The sequence below is a fragment of the Pongo abelii genome, chromosome 5, assembly GCF_028885655.2.
Source record: "Pongo abelii isolate AG06213 chromosome 5, NHGRI_mPonAbe1-v2.0_pri, whole genome shotgun sequence".
In the NCBI taxonomy this organism is placed as follows: domain Eukaryota; kingdom Metazoa; phylum Chordata; class Mammalia; order Primates; family Hominidae; genus Pongo; species Pongo abelii.
The window spans coordinates 159,318,078-159,336,003 of record NC_071990.2 but is presented as its reverse complement, the minus strand read 5'-3'; the positions used below and the strand labels follow the sequence as shown (position 1 = coordinate 159,336,003).

Below are 17,926 nucleotides of genomic sequence, written 5' to 3'. Positions count from 1 at the left end.
AGGTGACAGTGGGGGGATGTTGCCCCTGGTAGAGTTGGGGAGAGGAACGGAGGAGGACATTTCTCGCTGGACCTGATCCTAATAGCGCAGGTATCGAAGATTTCATTCATTCCCTGGGCCACCTTTCCTTCCGGTCAACTTCTTCCCAAATCATTAATAGAAGACAGGACCTATCTGTTGAATTTATCCTCCAAGTCCCCTTTGTACATCTTCCTTATGTCCCAGGCCCCATCCACAGTACAGATATGAGTTTAAAAAGTATTAGTTGACGATAGAATCTGGACCTGTAACCAACATCGTATGCTGCCCACAAACACAGAGGTACTGGAAAAAGAGATACCGTCTATTATGGAAACATATACATATATATATGTAGGATCACATTTGTTTTTAGGTGTATCGAAATACCTCCCCTGCTCAAACACACATACCAGTTCTCAGGGACATGGCAGGTTGACTTTAAGAAGAACGTGATACATACATAAGTCATACTAAAGTTCTTCATTCTTTAAGAATTCCCTACCTCGCTGGGTGTGGTGGCTGATGCCTGTAATCCCAACACTTGGGGAGGCCCAGGCGGGCAGATCACTTGAGGTCAGCAGTTTGAGACCAGCCTGGCCAACATGGTGAAACCCCGTTTCTACTAAAAATACAACAATTAGCCAGGCATGGTGGCACATACCTGTAATCCCAGCTACTTGGGAGGCCGAGGTTCTAGTGAGCTGAGATCGTGCCACTGCACTCCAGCCTGGGTGGGTGATGGGGTAAGACTTGGTCTCAAACAAAAGAAAACAAACAAAAACGAATAATTGCCTAACTCAAGATGGAAATTACTCTGAAGAGTAATGAGAAGTTCAAGTCCAGTCTACCTGATTATATGAGGAAGAAAGAGAACTGGGTCACTGATGAGCCAGGTCAGGGGGTCCCATCTGTATTAAAGCCTGGGGCCCCTGGGAGGGATGGGACCTCATTCAAGCACTTAATGGGCACACGCTTTTCTTTCAAGATTCAAAATACTATGGTGCATCCCCATATTTATGCTTGGGAGGATGGGAAACCATCCTCATTAATCCAAATGACTTGAGACTGACCATCTTTAATCTATTCAGGGTTATAAAAGGGTGTTCTGTTCCTGGAAATAATACAGTGATCCGAATGGCAAACTGTAACCCCCGACAGAATTGATACAGAGGGGTCTGAGGACTCTCACCTGGTGACTGCATGCCAGGATGCAACCCACACGTGGGGATCCCTACGTGTTCTGCGTGGACCACCTGCCAATCAAAATGAGATCAGTTGCAGCTCACAGCCCTACTTCTCCCCAAACCAACCTGACCGAACACAAATCCATGCTGATTTCTGGGGGTGGATAAGAACTCATACTTGGCTTCCTAGCCCTCGAGTTAAACAGGCTGAGTCACTCAGGGATGAAAGTATTCAGAAGCTACTACTCCTGCCAGCGGATCTGAGGGAGTTCTTTGGAATAAGATACATGAGAAGCAAGGCCAGGGCAGAAGATGAGGAGGTGTGCGCATAGAAGGTCAGCCAGATACTCAACACATTAGCATCGTGAAAACAGAACCATCACAAAGGATATCTTGCAGGACTGTCCTTAAGGGCATTTAGGAATCCTGTTTGCTGTGAACCTGTGGGAATGAAACCAACATTTAGTATTCAGATAGAAACAGCCTTCATGCTGAATGCTCTCTCATCTACAAAAAAATAATAGATGGCTAAAGATCAATGAAATAATTCTATTTTGTAAGTGCTACGACACCCAGTTTACTGATCAGAGATTGAGATGCCACTAAAGTTTTTCACCAAGAAAATGGAGGATTCATAATTAGGCCCAACATCTGCAGTGTATTTTTTCAATAAAAGCAGATGGATGTCTGCACACTTTCCCATAAATTATAGTTCTGATGACTCCTTTGTTTTCCTCATTTTAATAGGAAAACAGAATACTGTATGCTATCTTTTCTCTTCTGTTTTCCCCAAATTTGTTAACTTTTGACCCTGAAGTTCTGGAAACTAGGCTACATAAAAAAGACTTCTTTTCCTACACCCAGAGTAAACAAAGTCATAAAGCTGAAATTTATTAGACTTCTTTTGGGCTTTAGACATTTTAATATGAGCTGTCTTAGGCAAGAAAACATTTCTTTAGGGGCTTGAATAAAGAAGCATCTGACAGAAAGCAATTTTTATTTTATGCATTGACATCATACTTTTAAAAATAAAAATGGAGGTAGTTTAGTTTTGACAATACCATCTTGGGGTAGCGGTGCCAGGTCCCTCTGTGCTGTGGGAAGCCAGTGAGCCTCTGGGGACATCATCGGTCCTCATGCAGCAAGGAAATGACACAATAGACGGGTGCTATGGTGTCCCTGTGGCATCTGACCACAGGCGCAGCTGTACTGTGGGACTCAGTGGCAGGGGGTGAGTGGCCACCGTGTCCCCATGTGACCCGCTATGGGTGACCTGGGAGGGTGAAGAGTGGCTTGGCTCCCTATTCTTCCCAAGGTCCCTTTCCCTCTGTACCCACGGCCCACGTGTCTGAGTAGTGGGACATCGTGGGTGGGGGGGGGCTGTGGAGAGGAGCCGCGTGGAGCGTTAATCAGGAGAGCGGTGCTTAAGGCTTCCTCCTCCATCTCTGCCAGTCCCAAAGGGCACAGACGCAAATGCCTGTGCGGCCACGTGGAGCAAACGCAGCCTTGAGGCAGATGAGGGACCAAAAGAAATGATTTCTGTTTGTCTACTGCACCCTAATTATGTGGCTGGCCTACACCCTCCTTCCTCTCCAAGGAAATCCAGACTTCGCCTTCCCAGGAATCTTGGAGGCTACAGAAATCTCTCCCGCCCCTCCCTGTCCGGCCTTTCCCTAAGAGCCCAGGATCCCACAGAGAGACTCAGATGACAGCTCTCCTCTCTGCCTGTGCCAATGTTTTCTGAGGCTTAGAGGGTAACAGGAGCCATGTGAACCCCGTGCCCTTCCCGAAGCATCACATGCCAAGCCAGATAGGGTGGTGGGGTCGTGTCGTGGGGGTCACTGACGAGGGGGTGTCGAACAAGGGAAAACGAAAAGTTTATTCGCTTTTGCCCAAGATATTCCAATAACTTACAGGCAGGTAAATTCTTAATACTTTTGTGTAGAAGAAGAGATGAACAATATTTAAGTACAGACTATAGTAAAATCCAGTTTGGTGGAGCCAGGGTGAGTAAAACCTTAGAGGAGCTGAAAGTGAAACACACATCGCAACCTGAGTGGTGGCAGGTGCAGACTTCACCGTGAGAGTGATAGCACGTGAGTGGGCAACGGTGTGAGTGTGAGCGAGCATGACAGCATGTGAGTGCGAGTGTGAGCATATTGGTGACTATATATGAGTGTGGGTGTAGCTAGAGTGTGTGAGTGTGGGTGTATAAGGGTATGTGTGTGTGGGTGTGTAAGGGTATGTGCGAGTGTGGGTGTGTAAAGGTATGTGTGTGAGTGTGGGTAAGGGTGTGTGTGAGAGGGTGTGTAAGGGTATGTGTGAGTGTGGCAGTGTAAGGGTATGAGTGTGTGTGAATGTGTGTAAGGGTGTGTGTGAGTATGTAAGGCTATGCGTGTGTGAGCTTATTGGTGAGTATATATGAGTGGCTAGAGTGAGTGTGTGTGTGTAAGGGTGTGTGTGTGTGTAAGGGTATGTGTGAGTGTGGGCGTGTAAGAGTATGTGTGAGTGTGTAAGGGTATGTGTGAGCATGGGTGTGTAAGGGTGTGTGTGAGCTTATTGGTGAGTATATATGAGTGTAAGTATGGCTAGTATGAGTGTGGGTATGTAAGGGTGTGTGTGTGTGAGCGTATTGGTGAGTATATGTGAGTGTGGCTAGCATTGAGTGTGGGTGTGTAAGGGTATGTGTGGGTGGGTAAGGGTGTGTGTGTGTGAGTGGGTGTGCAAGGATATGTGTGAGTGTGAGCGTACTGGTGAGTATATATGAGTGTGAGTGTGGCTAGAGTGAGTGTGGGTAAGAGTGTGTGTGTGAGTCCATAAGCATACGTGTGTGTGTTCCCTGAGTTTATGTATATGACTAAGCACGTGGCAACTGGCCCTTGACATCCACAATGCAGGGACAAGGCCATAAATACAATCCCATAATACACATGAAAGCATCTTGAGGTTGTTAAAGGTGATATAAAAATACAATGTCTAGGCCGGGTGGGGTGGCTCACGCCTGTAATCCCAGCACTTTGGGAGGCCGAAGCAGGCAGATCACCTGAGGTCAGGAGTTTGAGACCAGTCTGGCCAAGATGGTGAAACCCTATCTCTACTAAAAATACAAAAATTGGCCGGGTGCTGTGGCCCACGCCTGTAATCCCAGCTACTCGAGGCAGGAGAACTGCTTGAACCTGGGAGGCAGGGGCTGCAGTGAGCCGAGATCCCGCCACTGCACTCCAGCTGGGGCAACAGAGCGACACTCCATCTCAAAAATAAAATTAAAAATAAAAATAAAAATAAATAATGTCTAAACACTGCTTTTCAGTGTTACATGTGTGCTGGAGGATCGGTTCGTATTTCTTCCCTAGTTGTGTCAACAACTGCTTCTTTGAAAATAACATATAATGCCCTAGTCGTTCTCTCTGCTTCTTTCGTCTATTAATGCACAGATAGGACCCTAGCCACATTTTTGCCATTTTGAGGACTCTGAAAATAGACGGAGAGGGTACCCCTGTCTGCATCCTGCCCAGCTGATGTGGAAAAGGTGGGTGTCCATTGTCCTCTTGCAAGCCCACCAAGTTATGGCTCTCAAGCACATATTACACATTTGTGTCACGTTTGGATGAAAGATTATAGTCAGAAAGAACGGGAACTAGGATTGAAAGTACCTATGAAAATTTGGGATGGTCCATTTAACGGCCCAATTTGACTAATATTCAAAAAGAATGAATGCAAAACATTCCCTCCCACCCACTTCCCCAACCCCATACGAACCCACCAGAAGAGAAAGGGAGGAAGACGTGCTCCTAACGTGAGCCTGAGCCCAGCCCACGCCATCTGTGGTTTGAGCACTGCGGCCTGGGAAGGAAGTGAAGCCGTTGTGCAGATACTTACGGAAACATTCCAGAAAGAAGCTATGGACTTGCTAATGAGGGGTTATGCTTCAGGAATGCGGACAAGAGTCAAGGCTAGTGCTTACTATTGCTGTTGGTACTGTAATGGAATTTCAAAGGCCTAAATTTATAATTCAATGCAAATTCACTTCCTTCTCATCACTTTCTATTGTAGGAAAGTGAATGACCAAGAGACAAAAGAAATTCAAAGTTACAACCCTCAGAATGGAAAATGAAAAAATGCCATTTGCTTAGGCAAATAGACATTAAAATCATTGATTTCCAAATCTAATTTTTAATCAAAGTTGCTTCCTTTATATATATGCCAGGGGTAGTTAGCTCATGTTCTAGCAGATACTTAAACATCTTGTCAAATGTATGTTTTTAACATGTATAGATTTGTGTGCAAGAAAACCTAGTCTTTCTCCCCAGATGTCTTTTCTAGGGAGGGTGACCAGTGACTGTTCTTGCATAAGGAGGTATCACGTTAAAGAAGAAAACTCTGCTCTTCAATGGTCATCACTGCAGCACCTTGTCCTTTGTGCAAAATTTGGGGATGAGTCTTCCAGGGGACCCCTCAGCAGGAGAAAAACTGAGGTCACTGAGGTTGGAATAGGGACATGCGTATCAAGGAGGAGGTATTGTTTGGTGAAAACAGCCTGGCCTAGGTGTGAAAGATGGGGTGGGGAGTGGGGGATGACAGGGGACGGAGGAGGGATGGAGGAGGGTGAGATACAAAAGCGAGGCAGGCTGGAAGTGAGGAGGGGAAAGGGAGAAAAGAAAGGGAAAGAGAGAGCCCGAAATGACCAAAATATTAAATCAAAATCAAATCGGAAAACCAAAGTCAGGCAAATGGTTACATACGTAATCTGATTTCGCCAGCATACTTACGAAGAATGACGTGGGTGATAACGAATGCAAATATAAAGACTGTCAGAAAAGACAGAGATAAAATAAACATATAAAAAAATCTGTAGTTTCTTTTCCCCACACAGTTGCCTACCCAGGGACAGTGGTGATCAAACCGTTCTGAAATGAGAGGCAGAAAAAAAAAAAAGTGGAAATCAATTAATAAAATGTCTTTTTACTTGCAGGAGCCCCGCCCCTCCCACCCAATACTCTGATAATATAACACAACGATATTATTCTGCATATTTCCAAATTAACCACTCAGAGAAATGTTTCACATCGAGACAGTTCAAGGACATCATCATTCTTTCAACAGAACGTAGCTGTTTTGAAAAAACAAACTGTATGCATTCTTCTCAAATGGCAACTTAAAGAAATAGGAGGGCAAATTCTCATTTCTTTTGGAAAGTAAAGATTCCTCTCTTTGGTAAAAGAAACTTCTTTGCATTCACTGAACAACCTTCCCTTAAGAGGGAACCAACACCACCTGATGGTAAGTTCTGGCCTGGGGCTGGATGTCAATCAAGTGACCTGCTTTGCATAGTAAATGGCCATAGGGAGAGGCCACAAAGGGCCTGGGACAGGACAGAGGGATAATCCTTTGTCCTCAGTTACAACCGTTCAGCAGATATCCATCACATTTATTAATGCATTGGGCCTCAAAACACTGCCTGATGGTAAGTTCTGGGCTGGGGCTGGATGTCGATCAAGTGACCTGCTTTGCATAGTAAATGGCCATAGGGAGAGGCCACAAGGGGCCTGGGACAGGACAGAGGCACAATCCTTTGTCCTCAGTTACAACTCTTCAGCAGATATCAATCACATTTATTAACGCATTGGGCCTCAAAACATTCCTATGAAGAAAATGATGGTGTTACCCTATTTTACAGATGGGCAAACAGAGGCTGAGAGAGATGGGAGACTGCCTGCACGGGGCCATTCAGCTCAGAAGCAGTGGAACTAGAACTTGAGGTCAGGCCTTTCAGAGCTGCTCCCATCTTCTTACTTTGTAAATGACAGAGGGTCCGATATGGGCATCATTACATGGTTACCCATGGTACCCTAAGTGCAGACCCCAGGCCTCTCACCTGGACATCTGCACACAAAGTCTGTAACACATTTGAGATTTGTTCTTCCTCTTGCAAGTAATGGCAAAGGGTTTCTCTTGACTACTCAGCTGATCTTCTATTGAGAACACCATTCTAACACACCCGCTCATACAAGACTGCCTGTGGCGGCTGGGGAGGATACCGCTGGGCATATGACTTGGCTTTCTCCTCTGGCTCTTTTCTAAGCTGAACTTGTATCCAGTTTTCATATTTTATCTATCTCTATGTGCTTGAAAATGTACTGGGAGTACTATATGAGGTGTGACTATATAAATAAAACATTATAAAGTTAGGCAAGGCGGTTAGTTTCATGACTTTCTGGTCATGTATCATAAATTGGTCATCTTGTGTTTTTGGTCAAATGCAAGCTTGTTTCTTGAAAAGGGCATGAGGACACCTGAATGATAGTGGTGGCAGAGGAACTGCAAGAGAATCATTGCTGCCTGCAAGTGGCAGTAACAAGAAACAGCCAATCTGAGCAGAGGACTTCAGGAGAGATTTCAGAGCTCCCTGGCCGGGTGATAAGCTGATGGCCTATAAGATGCTGACACTCAGGGAAAATAATTTGTATGAGCCTACCCATGTGAGTTACATGTTAACATGTGTTGCTGGCCCCCACCCCCCCAATGGCTGGAAAAGCAAACCCTGCATAAAAACAACCTCCCTGGGGCTGGGGAGGGCTGCACAGGTGTATCAGGTGTATCACAGAGAATACCCGGGGCCGGGGAAATACTCTGTGTGATACTGGAATGACAGAAACATGCAGTCATACGTTTGCCCAAAGCCACAGAATGTACCACACCTAGAGCGAACCCTAATGTAAACTGTGGATGTTGGATGATAATGATTTATCAATGCACGTTCACCAGTCCTGACAAATTTATCCACTATGATGGGAGATGTTGATAATGGGGGAGGCTGTGCATGTGGAGGGGAGGGGTAGATGGGAACTCTCTGGACCTGCCTCTCAATTTTGCTGTGAACCTAAAACAGCTCTAAAAAAAATTAAGTGTTTAAATATTAACAACAAACAAACCTCACTTCCCCAAGTTACTGATCTACACAGTCTGTATAATGAGAGATCTATCTATGTGACGACATGCACATAGAGAAAAAAAATCTGAATCAGCCAGAATTTCCTAAAACTTGGAGGCCATCATTTTGAGAAACCACTTTTCTTCTCATTGTATGACTAGAGAAAATGGGCATGAGAGTGAAAGCTGGGGGTATAAAAGCACATGCTGGGATGGAATCTCCTATTCACTCTAGGAAAGCTGATCTCTCAATCCCACATGCGGTGGGTTTGAGCCTCTCAACCGAAGTGAAAATCGCCTATCAGCAAAGAAGGATGTAGGGCCTGGGAGGCATTGTTAACACCAGGGACACCCCATCTGAAGCATGAAGGTCTTGCAGCACACTACAGACCATTTCTACCATAGCAGGCAGGTTGTATTTTTAGCTTAGAAAGTTTAATAACAGCTAAGCTGTGACACTGTGCTTTCCTGAAGGAGGCAGAGTAACTACCGAAATGAAAGCGACAGATGATGCGGACGAGACAGTTGCTCGTGGAGTCTGGGAGCTTCTTGGGAAACCAGCGCCGTCTTAGAGATGGGTGTGAACTCCTGGCTCTCCGGTAGCCCTGAGCTAAAACAGTTCCTGTCTAGAAACTTGTATTGAAAACTTTTTCTGGCAAACTTTTTCTGGGATTTTAGTGGCAGGAATCCCACTGAAAATCTAGGCTCACTGAGAAATTATCCTACTGAATTTTTTTCATGTCCTCTGTTGTGTCTGTTGAGTTTATGGTGGTAATGAGTCTGAGAGGCTCGGCGGGTGCCTCCGGGGAGGCAGAAAGCATCACAGTCCTCAGGCCGGAGGTCTCACTGGCCTAATCCCCACCCCACATTCTTGCACCTCGAGCCTGCGTGCTCTCCCCACCTCCCTTTCTGTGCTTTCCTCTCTACCCAACATCTGACGATCAGTTGCACCCAGTGTCTCTTTTCCATGGACTGTCTTTCTCTCTCACTGGCAATCCCTTTTCATCTCAAGGTCCAAATGCCACTCTACACTGATGACTCCAGAACGGCGGCCTCTCACCTTCAGCAACAGACTCCTGCTGAACAGCCTGACTGGCCCTCAAACTTGACTTGTCCCGGAGAGGACATCCTGTCCTCCCTCCCCAAACACGTGCCTCTTCAGACTCTCTATCTGACCAGTTGCTCAACTCAGAACCCCAGGCATCGTTCCTGACCCCGCCCTTTCTCTCACTGCCACATCCAAACCATGAGCAAGTCCTATCGGCTTTACCCTGGCTTCGTCTGAAATCATCTGCTATGGTCTGAATGTGTCCCCCGAAGTTCGTGTGTTGGAAATTTAGTCCCCAGTGCAACAGTGTTGAGAGGTGGGGCATTGAAGAGGGGATGAGGTCATGAGGGCTCTGCTCTCATGAATGGTTTAGGATTAATGCTGTTATTGTGGGAGCGGGCTCCTGATAAAGGAATGATCCCCCTCCGCCTCTCACACTCTCTTGCCCTCCCGCCTTCTGCCATGGGAGGACACAGCAAGAAGACCCTTCCCAGATGTAGGCCCCATGGCCGTGGACTTCCCAGCCTCCAGAACTGTAAGGACTAAATCTCTGCTCTTTATAAGTTACCTGGTCTGTAGTACTCTGTTACAGCAGCACAAAATGGACTAAGACATCCTCACATTTGTTTTTCACTTGTGCTTGTCTGCCAACCCTACTCTAAGCCTAACACACATTTGTCAAGTAACTGAATACACTCTCATCCTATCAAAAGGACATCTGCAGGAGTAAGTGCATTGCCCAAGGTCACACAGTTAATGTATCACAAAGCTGGGATGGGGGCCCAGCTCTATCTGTCCCCTAACCTGAGCTCCTGTCCATTAAATGCTACATTGCCTTTACTGAGCATTTTCCATGTACCCAGCACTGTATCAGGTGCTCGGAATACTAAGAAGAAACAGCCACAACATAGGACACCATGGCTTCAAAGAGTTCCTTGTGTTATTTGGTGAGGACACAATTTTCAGACACTAAAATATTCCTCAGATCAAAGGAACGAACTCCTAATTTAGCTTCCGTGTCAGTCAGCTTGATTGCCATTGTTGGCAGCAGACAGCATTCTTCCTTTTCGGGTCAAGGATGAGAACAGGCCATGGAAAAGCAGGGAGACCTCACATGGTGGCCCATCCTGTCCTGCTGGGAGAGCCACCCTCCTGCCTCCAGCTCTGAATGCGCTCAGAGGAGCGGAAGCTAAAGAGCTGCTAGAGTTATACCTTCCAATGGGGAGGCTAGTGTCATTCAGTGTCCAGGATAGAAAGTTGGCAAGAATTAGGCACAAGCTGAGCTGGGAAGAGAGCAAGTGACTGCAACCAACACATGACATAGCTCTCAGGGGCCCAAGTGAACACATCTGAGAGGCTCCATCAGCCATATTTAGAGTATTATTTCTATACTTTCTGTGTGGAAAAATTGAATGGCTGTCCTGTGTGCCAGGGTAGGGTTAGAGGCATGTGTGATGGGAAGTTCTTTAAACAAACACTTTGAAGTTGTTGCCACATTCCTTGATTCTAAAGTTTGGGTCCTGCCAGAAGGGAGTGGTCTTTATACCACAGTATCACTGAAGGATTCCTTTATTTAAAAGATGTATTAGGGCTGGGTGTGGTGGCTCACGCCTGCAATCCCAGCACTTTGGGAGGCCGAGGCGGGCAGATCACGAGGTCAGGAGATTGAGAATATCCTGGCCAACATGAAGAAACCCCGTCTCTACTAAAAATTCAAAAATTAGCTGGGTGTGGTGGCGTGTGCCTACAGTCCCAGCTACTCAGGAGGCTGAGGCAGGAGAATCGCTTGAACCCAGGAAGTGGAGGCTGCAAGCTGCAGTGAGCTGAGATCATGCCACTGCACTACAGCCTGAGCCACAGAGCAAGACTCTGTCTCAAAAAAAAAAAAAAAAAAAAAGATGTATGAGTCTGTTCTCATGCTGCTATAAGGGCATACCCGAGACTGGGTAATTTATAAAGGAAAGAGGTTTAATTGATTCACAGTTCCGCAGGGCTGGCGAGGCCTCAGGAAACTTATAATCATGGTGGAAGGGGACGCAAACACTTCCTTCTTCACAAGGCAGCAGAAGAGAGAAGAATGAGAGGCAAGTGAAGGGAGAAGTTCCTTATAAAACCATCAGATCTCATGAGAACTCACTCACTATCATGAGAATAGCATGGGGGAAACTGCCCCCATGATTCAGTTACCTCCCACCGGGTCCTCCCACCACACGTGGGGATTATGGGAACTACAATTAAGGATGAGATTTGGATGGGGACACAAAGCATAACCATATCAAAAGATGTAGGGCTACTCCCTAAAAGCCAGCTGGCAAATGGAATACTGAGGGTGTGGGATGGCTGGAAAACCTGGAAGGTTCTAGAAAATAACAAGATTGAGTTAGCTAGCCTGGGGATCCTGGCCATGCCTCTGGTGGCACCGAGCTGCCTGCAGTGACCTGTGGACCTGCTCTCCTCTTTCATCTAGCCGGCTCCCAGAGGGGAGGAATCATTTCTAGTCACCCTTAGAGCCCTGGCACCTAAGTGCCTGGCATGCAGTAGACACCCAGTAACTATGGACTAAGTAAAGGCAGAAATGTCTTCAATCTCATTTATCAATCTCATTTAGTAGGTTTATGAGTGATCACTACTCCAGGTTGCCAGGTGAAGACACTGACAAATGCAGGCAAAACATGAGATTCTAGGCATGCCAAGCACAAGACAAAACAGGGGTCCAGGACTTCTGAATACGTTCTGAGAAGGCTGAGAGCTGGGAGATACTGACTAGGTGCTAAGAGCTGAAAACAGTTAGCCTGGATCAGCTCATGCAGAAAGAGTGGGAGGAGAGAGATGGTGGGAGGCAAGGGTGGTTTTACTCAAGCTCCACGGGGTACCAGTGAGAGCCCCAGAGGCTACAGTGGAATGCAAGTCACCTGCCCTCAGATCCTAAGTGGGCAAAGAAGGTTCCATTAAAGTGGCAGTGGGAACATAGTTCAGGAAAAAAGAGCTATGGTCCTATTTTGTGAACCTAAAACTCTAAATAATGATGAAAACAACTGTATGTTATTTATTTATTTATATTTTGAGATGGAGGCTTGCTCTGTTGCCCAGGCTGGAGTGTAATGGTATGATCTCGGCTCGTTGCAGCCTCTGTCTCCCGGGTTCAAGCGATATCTCCTGCCTCAGCCTCCCGAGCAGCTGGGACTATAGGCATGCACGCCGCCACGTCTGGCTATTTTTTTTTTTTTTTTTTTTTTTGTATTTTTAGTGGAGATGGGATTTTGCCACGTTGGCCAGGCTGGTCTCGAACTCCTGACCTCAGGTGATCCACCTGCCTCAGCCTCCCAAAGTGCTGGGATTACAGGCATGAGCACCATGCCCAGCCGAAAACAATATTATTAATGATTAAGGAAAGCTACCAGTTACTGAGTATCTGCTGGAAGCACCATTTCATTTAACTTGACAGCAGCCCTGGGGGTAGGTGCTATACTCCATATCTGACAGCAGAGGAAATCAGTGAGAAAGGTTAGGACACTGGCCCCATCCTGAGCTTAGTCAGCTGCACCTTTCCTCAGATTAGAGGAAGATTTAATTTCTGGAAAAGATCAAATATGAAAAAGGGGCCTTAAAAATATGGAGAAGCGGAGAATCACTATAATAGGACAGGGACCAAAAACTCCACTGAAATACTGAGGGGAAAGTATTTGCAAAAGTTGTATTTGAAGGCTGCTGGAGATCGAATGAAATGTTTGGCAAGAAATGTTAAGGATTTGAACTCTCCCAGAAGTCAGGTTCTAACACAGGCCCTCAAGAGTGGATCCAGAGTTCAATAAAAATGATGTCCCGTGGCCAGGCATGGGCAATGGAGAGGGGACCCAGAGCCAGGATTCTGCATTTTCCATGCAGCGGTCACAGGCTCTTGGCAGACGGTGGCTCAGCTTGGTCAGGATGTGGGGAATAAGAATCCCAGCCTCGTTCCCCAAGAGCATCTTGAGAATCTGGTGGAAAATAGATGGAAATGTGCAAATGAAGTTTAAATTTCTATGATTAAATTGAAGTTAAATTGAAGTTTAAATTTAAATTGAAGTTTAAATTTCGCATGTTTTTAAAGGTCTGAAGTAGAAAATACTTTTCTTTAAACGTAGGGCTTTTTTACCTCCAAAATTAGAAAAATTTTGCCTTATGAGGTGTATTCCATTTGTTGTTTAGAAAGACGAATGTTGAGATCCAGTGGTACATATTGTATCCGGCCTCTATGGTCACCACATAATTCATAAAATTATGCAATAGGGATATTTAAATATTAAACTAGCTGAAGGATTAGAGGACCAAGCCCTTCCTTAGACTGTAAATGATCCATGCGACTCTAGGTCTTTTGGTAAGATTTAAGCTATAATAGCTTTGCTACTGTGTCCGATGACTCAGGAAAGTTCTGAAAAGCAACCTCACCTGCCTTACTCCACCTTCTCCTGTTTTAATCTAATCTTTCTACCTGACTTTGCTTTGTGTTGTGCACTGTGCTAAGAATTTTACATGGACTGTGTCATTTAATTCTCACGGAACCAGATGAACTCAATGTTATTATTCCCATTTTACAGGTAAGAAAGCTGCAGATGGAGGAGTCAGCATTGGAACCCACGTGTTCATCTGCACCTAAGCCACCACCTGTGACTGCCTCACACTCCAGTTCTCTGCTGGGTGCTGTGCCAGAGTGCCCTGAGGACCCAAAGCATCTCTGCTGGAGCAGACACTCAGGCTGATCCGGTGATGGGTACCCAAGGCCCAGCATGGCAGCAGGAATGGGGCCACAATGGGACCTGCCACACCAGGCCTGGCCTTTGTGTCCAGGGTCCCTTGGAACTCTGCAGCACAAGAAAAGAACCTACCTATGTGTGGAGATATCCACCCTCAATCAAGTCAAGGTGGCCTCATCCTCAGCAAAGTGAATGTTGGAAGAAGCAGAAACTTCTTACAGAGACATGGATTTGATAAAGCTGCTTGGCAAACATTATTGTTCAGATTGTGGAGCTTGGAGGGTGCTAGGGTTTGAATATTTGTCCCCTCTGAAACTCACATTGAAACTTAATCCACATTGTAGCTGTATTAAGAGGATAAGAAATCTGACTATGGTATTTGAGAGGTAATCAGGGGCAGCTGAGGCCATCAGGGTGAGGCCTTCGTGGCTTCATTAGAGGAGGAAGGGAGACCTGAGCCAGCATGCCCAGCCCCCTCGCCATATGTGATGCGTTGGGCCACCTTGAGACTCTGCAGCATCCCCATCAGCAAGAAGGCCCTCATCAGACGCGTTCCCTCAATCTTGGACTTTCCAGCCTCCAGAACCCTAAGAAATAAATCCCTTTTCTTTGTACATTACATAGCCTCAGGTATTCAGTTATAGCAACAGAAAATGGACTAAGACAGAGGGTTCTCTTGAGTAAAGCAATGTATCAGGTACAGTTTCTTCCCCCACCCTCTCTTCTCAGCTCCTTTTGTGAAAATAAGTCCTATCTGCTTAATTGTATGAAGAAACAAAATTAAGAAATCATATGAACTAATTCTGTGTCCCTAAAGTATTATTATAGCACTTCCACACGGGGACTAAATTTCTTCACAGGTAAAATGTTCAATTAGATAAGCTCTAAGACGCCTTTGAGCGGGAAAATCTAATGCACAACGACTCTGTTTTATTAGTATCCGCATGAATTCTTCTGGTTTTGAGTCCTTGCCAGTGTTTTATAAATTAACATTCTGCAGCATTTAGCTCTATTTGATTAAAAAAAAAAAAAACCCTAAAACTAAAACATTTCAGTGTAAAACCAATTAGTGAAATGTAGCACTGCTGTGACCTTTATGCTACAACGTAAAGTAACCTTGGACAGCGATGTGGCTGACTCTAAGGTGTCCCTCCCCTCCCCACCCAGGTCTCACTGGCTCCTGCCCTGGCCTTGCCACCACCTGGCAGGTGGCTAAGTCTCTGTGGGCATGAAATGACAGAGCTTGACTAGTAGACAACACAGGTCCCTTCAGCTCCCCAAATAAGCAATTTTACACTTTTCTATTTTCTCCTGTTTTCCAAGTTTGTTTAAATTCTGTTTTTGTTTTTGAGGTGGAGTCTCGCTCTACTGCCCAGGCTGGAGTACAGTGGTGCAATCTTGGCTCATTGCAACCTCTGCCTCCTGGGTTCAAGTGATTCTCTTGCCTCAGGCCCCCAAGTAGCTGGAATTACAGGCATGCAACACCATGCCCGGCTATTTTTTTTTTTTTTTTTTTTTAATTTTTAGTAGAGACGGGGTTTCACCATGTTGGCCAGGCTGGTCTCGAACTCCTGACCTCAAGTGATCCACCTGCCTTGGCCTCCCCATAAATCCTGTTTTTTAACCCTGCTTTCCAATATTGGGTGAATTTTGTGATTCAAGGAGGAGGACAAGTGTGCACTGCAGAGGCCGGCATTCTGAAGCAAGTGACACCCTGAGTAAGCTTTGCTGGGTAGAAACAAAGATGATTATGAAGCCATTGAGAAGAGAAAGAAAGGCCTTGAGAGAGTGAGGAAGAAGGTGAAGAAAGATGGTTTCATTTGTAATGTAAATAATTCTCAAAAGGAGATGTAAACAAGTGAGTAGAAATGAGGATAATTTAAAAAGTGAATTAGCCAGTTAGGATCTGAAAGGAAATCCCACAATTCCCCAAATATAGTGTGTGGAGGGTTGTCATATGAAACGAGAAATTTTAACTAGGTGGGAAGGATTGAGTTCCCCCACCCAGCACTCTCCTATTTGCCAAGAATTGGAACAAGAACCCACTGGAGAGGTCTCTGAGCTTCCTAGAATCTAGGAGCTGAATCAGGGCTCTGCGTCACCATGGTAAAATCCGTCATGTGGCCGGGCGCGGGGGCTCATGCCTGTAATCCCAGCACTTTGGGAGGCCGAGGGGAAGGTGGGTGGATCACTTGAGGTCAGGAGTTCGAGACTACCCTGGCCAACATGGTGAAACCCTGTCTGTATTAAAAATACAAAAATTAGCTGGGCGTGGTGGCAGGAGCCTGCAATCCCAGCTACTTGGGAGGCCGAGGCACAAAAATCACTTGAACCCGGGAGGCGGAGGTTGCAGTGAGCCAAGATAGCGCCATTGCACCCCAGCCTGGGTGACAGAGTGAGATTCGGTCTCAAAAAAAAAAAAAAAAAAAAAAAAAATCAGTCATGTAAGTTTAAATTTGTATAGCCTCAAAAACGGTCTATGTTGGTGGTCTTCAGTCATTCTCCACCCGTCGTTTGTGAAACTCTGAGATAAGCTCCACGTGAGCAGTGCTTAGTCCTCAGTAAGTACCCGCCACTCCCATCCCACCCAAGCCCCTCGGCGTTGACCTTACGCCATCTTTGGGTTTGCAGGGCCAGAAACAATGCCTAGGAGTTCTCCTTAATTCTCCATGGAATAAAACAAATTATCTTACAAAATTGAAAAACAAACTCGTGCTATCATCCAACACCCCTCAGAAACTTCTCAATGACTCTCTAGAAATTACGGGTCTTGAAATCAATAGTGCCATCTTAGCTCGGAATGGCTGACGCATTTGTGAGGCTTTCTGGTTTTCAATATTCATTCACATTCTTTATTCACTCACTCGATCTTTACCCGGTGACAGAGGTGGCCCAGAGTCCCAGAGGACAGGCGAGGAAAGCAGCTTGGAGTGAAATGGAATTGCCAGTGTCTAGAACCAGCTTCTGATGTCTGCCCACCGCCTTTTCCACTTCCCCCACCCGCGTGACTCTTATGTTCTTTCATGTCCAGTTATTAAGATTTTTTGAACCCTCAGGCAATTTACACTCAAAATAAAGATTTCAGAATAGAGTTGTCTCATGGGCATATTACGCACAGAAAGCTAGCAATTCTCAGGCTCTTCAAAACCTTCTGACTACATGTATACACGGTGAGAAAGCTGTATTCCTAATCGGCATGCTTCTCCAAAGTAAATACGTTTCTGGGATCTTGTAGCAAAGAGTCCATATCGTCTGGGCACAGAGAGCTGTGTCTATGAGCAGGACCCAACGGCTTCATGGATTGATGCCAGTTCCCTTGAGAAGCCAACTATGATGAGTCCAAGCAGAACCCATTTTTTATAAAATTCAAAAACAACGAGGACCTTCTGGAAAACTTCAGAGACATTTCATTTTTCTGAGTTGAAAGTGAAGACGCAACCTCGTTACTATTATTATTAAGATATAAGGCCATATATATCTGTGTTTCTTTCCTCAGGGAACCCTCAAGGAAAGAAATGCAAATATGTACCACCGTACTGTGTACTTTTCAAGGGCTTTTTCACATAATATCTCATCTGGTAATAAAAAGATATACATACTGCAGTGTCTCGTGACTGTCACTAATGCCTGTTATATGAGGTAAGAGGAACAGGTGTTCCCCTGTATATGCTCAGATTCACCTGGAGGGTTCTTTCCATGAGGCTGCCATTCATGCTTGTAATATTCATGATGGTGCTTGGCTTTTCGCCTCTAAAAGCTGGGTGATGGTCAGAAGACCCCTAGGGCATTCCTGCTCTGATGGTCCATAATCTGAGATCTGGGGCCCCAGGGAACCCCAGGGTGCAGCACTCCCCATCAGGGGTCCTTGTGGCTCAGTCTGGTTCTCTTGGGACAAGTCCTGACCATCCCGATTTGCCTAACATGGAACAGAAGCAAAACCACTCTCAGGTGTGCAGAAGGGGCGTTTGACACCCAGACATCATCTGTAGGGTCTCCCAACATCCTCATGG

The 17,926-nt window shown here is 45.7% G+C and overlaps 1 protein-coding gene across 4 annotated transcripts in view; it reads right to left on the bottom strand.

The window, feature by feature from the left end:
- Nucleotides 1–17,926, bottom strand: part of ZDHHC14 (zinc finger DHHC-type palmitoyltransferase 14) — a 299,328-nt gene that overhangs the window by 43,811 nt on the left and 237,591 nt on the right. For all 4 annotated transcript variants that reach the window (XM_054558371.2, XM_054558372.2, XM_002817514.5 and 1 more), the window contains 2 exons: nt 5,975–6,112; nt 1,598–1,646 (listed from right to left, as the gene is read on the bottom strand). In XM_054558371.2, the coding sequence (XP_054414346.1) occupies nt 1,598–1,646; nt 5,975–6,112 (187 nt within the window). The remainder of the gene's footprint in view (nt 1–1,597; nt 1,647–5,974; nt 6,113–17,926) is intronic.